Here is a 6,164-nt window from a genome sequence, read left to right on the forward strand (position 1 = left end):
AAGAAACAAGTCATTGAAAAAATAGAAGCCACTATTGAGAGAATGAAGAAGGCAACAAGTAATTTCGGAGAGACGTTTGAGAAACTTAAGGCACGTAGGAAAAATGGAAAGTCCTTCCCCGTGAGAGCTAATTTTTGCGTGAGCGTTATTGATGGAGACAATGAAAAAACAAAGAAATTAATCATTAGTTGTTTTTTGAAAGATATTACAAATGAGTTGAAACATGCAATACTAATTGATCAAGAGAAAGCTAAATCGGAAGCTTTATTGTTGAACATTTTTACCACTTCCTGTTGCGAATCGCCTCAAAGCCGGAGAAAAGAACATTTATGAAAATATTAAGGTGAGTATTGGAAATGATGAAAACATTTGTCTAGACTTTGTATATATATATATTTATATTCATTGAAATTGATGTAAATTAGGATGTCACGTGTTTATTTTCAGACATTGTCGGATTTACAAGCATGAGCAGCAAATTAGAGCCACATCAAGTCGTTGAAATGCTTAATATTATTGTTAATCAATTTGACCTTTTATGTGAGAGACTTGCTTTGGAAAAGATTAAAACAATCGGTGATGCTTATTTCTTAGCAGGTTAGTATACAAATCATACATTCTAACTCACTATAATTAATTCACAAACAAAGGTGGTTTGCACAACAAAGAGACCGATCACCCCGAAAAAGTCTTACTTTTTGCGTGTGGCCAGTTCTCTATTCTTTACAATTACAATGTGAAACGAAATGCCAATCTAAATATTCGTGTTGGTATTCACACAGGAAGGTATGTTCTCTCATTATTAGGAAATTTTTGATGTTAATGTTTTTACATGGAACTTAGTGTTACTGCTGGTGTTCTAGGTTCATCAAAATTTAGTTATGACTTGTGGGGTGGTAAGTAAAGATTTCAAATATGAAATTTATAATGTTATGTCACTTATCTCAACATTAGACACGGTGAACACAGCGTCACGCATGGAATCTACTGGTATTGGTGGAAGAATTCAAATTTCTCGCCAAACCTACGAACGCGTTTATGATTTGTATGAATTCGAACCAAGAGAGGTCGAAGGTAAGTTGTGTGAAAAGGTTTTTACAACTGGTTGTTCAATGAAATGACTGAACTTTCCAAAGTCAAGGGCAAGGGACTTCAAACCACTTATTTACTGTCTCAAAAGTATCATCAGAATCCAGATCCTCAAGCTGAAGCTTTCAATGCCAACAAATTACTTGGATTTGAACTTGCAGAAGTGAATCAAGAAGAAAAACACCAATTTGAGCAAGTATCATTTATCAGTAGAGCCTTCTGAATACGATGTTTCTGAAGCAGAAGATGAAGAAAAGGAAAAGAATAGTGTGGTTGACTTGCCCATGAATTGAGACCGCTGTCCCAGATTTAGTATTTTTATCAAGACTCGGGTCTCATTAAAATCACATTTCGATATTGGAACATTTTCTCTTGTTTTGAGGCTTAACATCAACTTACAGACTTCTCATTCACAGAACCATGTCAACAAGTGTTCCAATTCAAGTTCAAATCCTTTTCTTGCAGTTGAAGAGTGACAACTTTTTGAAGGGTGAACCTGACACTGTTGTATGGAGAGAAAATTGATCATTATTCAAAAAGAAATAACATGCATTCTCACGCTCCCAACGCAATGATCCAGGATCAAGATCATCATGATGTTAAGACACAAAATGGTCAATTTTATGGTTTGCTGTTTTTAATGTGGTTGCTTGGCTTGCTGTGGTCATCACAACAACATCATCTCACTAAACTCAGTAGCTTCTCAGCTTCTCCTCTAACTCTCCAACGTTGCTCCCCTCACTCCTCTACCTTGTAAATTATTAAATAATTGATTTAATCAGCAGTACTGTCATGCTCTTGGTCACTATGCAAATGGTTGTCACAATAAAGAAGATCATTGTTTATTGTTCGTTTTGCACAACTACTGGTGTCACTATTCCTCCTCTTCTTCGCTAGATGCTGCAGCATCTCCTCCTTCTTCCTCTGAATTCTCTTCCTTGTATGGCCCCAACGGAGATGGTGCTTGTGGTGTGTCCAAAACGTTCGGATCAAAACCATCTCGGATCATGTCTCGTTCCAATTGCACTCTTGGTACTCCGACCTTATATAACAATCGGAAATATCGAGCAAGACGAGGGTCTTGTTCGCATGTTGGGATATTCGAAGCAGTAGATGTGTCTCCAGACTCGATACCACCTCGAACGGATGGCAATACCGTATTCGAATGATCAGAAGTGCTTGCGACACCTGTAGTGACAGGCAGAGGTGGTATCACCATTCCAGTTGCTGTCATTGGAGGTGGTGGCGGAATCACTCCTGATGAAGTTGAAGAACCAAATCCTGGTGGAGGTGGAGGAATGTTTCCTGTCAATGATGGAGGTGGAGGTGGAACATAACCGGAAGATGATGCTCCGAACGAAGGATCATGGATGGGTCCAGCTGCTGTTGTCGTTGTTGTCGGAGAATTCACAGAATTTTCAAATTCTTTCATTTTGGCTTCCATTCCATCAATAGATTTTAATTTACTTTCGAGTAGTGAGAGTGTGATTTCGATTCGAACCAAATCATGTTGTGCTGCGTTGAGTTTTCGTTCACATTGGAGTGAAAAATTATTTAATAAATTGATGGTTTGAATACAAAAAGTATTGACCATGTCGAGAGTGTGATAGAATTCAATCGGAGTGTTCTCGATTTTTTCGGTGAGAGGGTTGGTCCGAAAAGAGGCAGACATGTTTCGAGGTGTTTGAGACATTTTTTAAAGTTGTGCACCAGTGGTGCCAACAATAAACTAATTAGATTTTTTAAAGTTGTGAAATAAAAAAATCTTGACATTCAGCATTTATGAAGCCCATGCAGTTTTTATTCACACCATTTCGAGCAGAATCTAACAAACTCACCCACACCACAAATGATCAACCCAGATCACATACCTTTGTCTATTCATCTTGCAATTCATGATGACCATCATATTGATGCAATGAATGGTCATTTCTTCTTCTCCTCTCCTCCGAATGCTCAAATTCTTCCGATGACGCCATTAAGTTTTTCGATCTTTATAAAATCGATAAAACATCACGACCACACACACTCCACAAATCAAACTTCCAATAGCACTAATAATTCCAATAATTTTCCAGTGCGAAGAAGCAGGTGTATAAATTTCATACGAGACCCAAATTCGATCTTTTGGATTTTCAAAACAAGTCGTTGTGAAACCTTCCGAAAAAGTAAAATAAATGGTGGAATCTTCGAATCGAAAAGTGGTTCGAATGTTCGGTTGAGGGCAGGTAATTTCTCGTGGTTTGATCGAATTCGAATGGTGTGTGAGGAGTGTCGGAGGAAGGGACATGCTGTGGGAACTCGATGGACTTGCAATAGTGCTGTTGTGATCCTTGTTGTGTTTTAAACAAACGATGGCTGAACAATACTTGTTTCGCCTTTTCCCATACGATTGTTCACATTGGACGAGAGGTGACATGACTGTGCAGTTGACTGGCACCGAGTAACTTTCGGCGTCGGAACTGAAAGTCCGATTCGAGATCATTGTGGCGCCACAATGAAATGATGATATTAATGAAATCATTTGAAAAGATAACGACATCCAAAGGTATGCCACCAAAAAGAGTGTTGTTTTAGTATTAAAATTGTTGTTGTTGATGAATTTAAGAATGGAATGATAATGATCTTTTTGAAACAAACGTACTTGAAAGCTATTCCGAAAAACACTCCGGTTAATGTCATCAAAATGAGAGATGCGATCGAGCACATCACACCAATGGTCAACAAGACCATTCCAGGTCGAAATTCCATCTCGGCTCCAGAGAACAATTTTCAATAAATTATTTCGATAATACAAGGCTTGTCTTGAAATTTAATTTTGAACGAAATGAAATGCAAATTTTTTTAAAAAAATATTTTTACAAATTGTGTGGTGAAAGCTTATTCGGGTTCAAAAGGCTAATCATCGTTAGAGTCATTATCACCAAAATCATCGAAAGTTGTATTCAAATACAAATTAGTGTTGTGGTGTTCATAATGTAAGTATTCATATTTTCGATCGAAATAAATTTCGAAAAATAATTATTCGTTGATGATTAAAATTATTATTTTTATAAATTGTCGTTATAAAATCTCTCTTTGTTTCGAATGATGATGTTTGGATCATTCTTTATTGTTCCCAAATACTTTTGATCATGAAAATTAGTTGGATAAGAATTTCACATCTCACTTGACACAAGAAAGAACGGGTAAGTTAGTGCGTGGAACGATCGTCTCCATTTGATCACCATCCTTTGCTTTGTGATTTCTCTTGATCCACATTCTCTTGTTCACAACATGTTGAAACTTTTGCGAAGTTTAGAAAATTCCATCTCCATCACCGAAGAAGAGTGAATTTCCCTCCTCTCGAAGAGAACTCCTATGACTCCCGAAGAAACAACAACACAACCATCCAATCAAGTCATTTATCAAGATCTTCCAAAGAAGCACAAATTTAAGGGAGAAACTAAACAACATCAACAACCATCACCGATCAACCATAATTCGACATCTCCTGGTTCTTCTTTTATTGGTAACATGTCAGCAAACACTTCCACTACTCAGGATAATTCCCAAATTGGAAATATTCAAAACACAAATGCTGCCACCACGTCTGGTGTTACTTCTATGATTAAACCTGAAGATCTTAACACCATGGTAGATGAATTGGATTACTTGATTGGAAGTGCTCCAACTGCTTCTTCAACGTTAAATGCCACTTGTCAACCTTCACTCAACAACCATTCTTCGAGAGGAACAGTTTCATTTCTGTCTTCTGAAGAAGAGGAAAAGCTGCCATGCAACTTGGAAATCAAATTGGTCATGCTGTTTCTTCTCAACAACCACTCATATCTGCAGCAGCATCATCGAATGAAGGTGATGATTTGTATTTAGTGGTGAATACTCTCAAATCGGATTATGATACTGAGACACTCAAATATGAATACGAGTACTTCCCAAAGGATATTGTCAGGAACTTTACATTGACCTTACAACGAATGCTTCTCAAAACCATTCAACACATTGCAGCTAAGAATAATCTGACCAATACAGATCCTGTCTTGAAGAGAGGAAAAACCATCACTGATGAACATCGAAAAGAGTTTTTAATTTTTGAACTTGGAAAGAAGGCTGTGAATGTTAGTGTGAAACATTTCTTAACAGAACTCGATCGAGAAGATATGAGAACTGCATTGAAGGATTTACTTCATTATGATGGAGCAGTTCGTGAGTTGGAGAAAAGCTTCTCATAAGGAGATTGATCCTGATTATACTCTCACAGCTAAAACTGTTCATACATTGAAAAAATCTGGTTTGAGAGCAAACTTTAAATTACTTTTCGAAAAACTGAATGCAGAGACCTTACTTGATAATCTTCAAGATTCCACACTCATACTCTTTTTACAGGCATTGGAAATTGAAGAATTTGACACAACACATTCGAACTTGGTGGATGCCATTCTCGAAGAAATATTTCTCTATGGCGCTAAGGAAGTTTTATGCAAATGTAAAAAGAGTGTTCTCAAAGAAGCAGCAGAAGCTTCACAATACGATCAAAAGAAACAAGTATTTGATGCTTCTCCAACTAAGAAATGCTCTCAGAGGTTATTCTTGTTGATGAATATCCTCATGTAGCTGAAAGATTTAATGGTGAGACTGAAAAAGAAGAAACCTCATTTCTTTGAATCTAGTTCCAAATCAAAGAAATCAACAGCGGATATTCCTTCAGATGATGAATATGCAAGTCCTTCACCATCCTTTAGCTCTCCAATTGGATCATCCTATGATGGAGATTTGAGTTCTCCAAATGCTAAGAGTTACAAAAAGAGAGGACGAAAGAGAGTCATTAACACTGAGGGGGAGAGACCTCAAATTGAAAAAGGAATTACCTTTGAAGATCTAAGAGACAAGTATTTAGTTCAAGAATTAATTGCCTTTGCTCAATCGAAAGGCATTAAATATGTCGGTGTGAAAAAGAATGATCTCTGTAACAGTATTCTCAAATATTTGAATGGTGAAATGATTCTCTCTGGACAAAAGAGAGGTAGAGGAAGACCTCCAAAGAAGAGAAAGCAACAAGAACTTGGTGAATCCCA

General features: G+C 37.1%; 4 protein-coding genes across 4 annotated transcripts in view; 2 read left to right on the forward strand and 2 right to left on the reverse strand.

Moving 5' to 3' along the window:
• Nucleotides 1-1,312, forward strand: part of FDP41_009173 (uncharacterized protein) — a gene marked incomplete at both ends in the record, with an annotated part of 2,543 nt that extends 1,231 nt beyond the window's left edge. Inside the window, 7 exons of the mRNA XM_044713105.1 lie at nt 1-9; nt 312-343; nt 426-597; nt 651-786; nt 844-896; nt 955-1,074; nt 1,137-1,312. The exon at nt 1-9 is cut by the window's left edge and continues 138 nt beyond it. Coding sequence (XP_044557282.1) covers nt 1-9; nt 312-343; nt 426-597; nt 651-786; nt 844-896; nt 955-1,074; nt 1,137-1,312 — 698 coding nt within the window. The remainder of the gene's footprint in view (nt 10-311; nt 344-425; nt 598-650; nt 787-843; nt 897-954; nt 1,075-1,136) is intronic.
• A 651-nt stretch (nt 1,313-1,963) lies between these two features.
• Nucleotides 1,964-2,782, reverse strand: FDP41_009174 (uncharacterized protein; the record flags this gene model as incomplete). The annotated part of the gene is made up of 1 exon (XM_044713106.1): nt 1,964-2,782. One exon carries the CDS (start codon nt 2,780-2,782, stop codon nt 1,964-1,966), a length of 819 nt encoding a protein of 272 aa, XP_044557283.1.
• Nucleotides 2,783-3,067: 285 nt separating this feature from the next.
• On the reverse strand, nt 3,068-3,798 carry FDP41_009175 (uncharacterized protein; the record flags this gene model as incomplete). The annotated part of the gene is made up of 2 exons (XM_044713107.1): nt 3,068-3,551; nt 3,734-3,798. 2 exons carry the CDS (start codon nt 3,796-3,798, stop codon nt 3,068-3,070), a joined length of 549 nt encoding a protein of 182 aa, XP_044557284.1.
• A 651-nt stretch (nt 3,799-4,449) lies between these two features.
• FDP41_009176 (uncharacterized protein) overlaps nt 4,450-6,164 on the forward strand; it is a gene marked incomplete at both ends in the record, with an annotated part of 1,870 nt that continues 155 nt past the window's right edge. The window contains 4 exons of the mRNA XM_044713108.1: nt 4,450-4,775; nt 4,850-5,295; nt 5,351-5,634; nt 5,704-6,112. Coding sequence (XP_044557285.1) covers nt 4,450-4,775; nt 4,850-5,295; nt 5,351-5,634; nt 5,704-6,112 — 1,465 coding nt within the window. The remainder of the gene's footprint in view (nt 4,776-4,849; nt 5,296-5,350; nt 5,635-5,703; nt 6,113-6,164) is intronic.

Source organism: Naegleria fowleri (assembly GCF_008403515.1).
Source record: "Naegleria fowleri strain ATCC 30894 chromosome Unknown tig67, whole genome shotgun sequence".
In the NCBI taxonomy this organism is placed as follows: Eukaryota; Heterolobosea; class Eutetramitea; order Acrasida; family Naegleriidae; genus Naegleria; species Naegleria fowleri.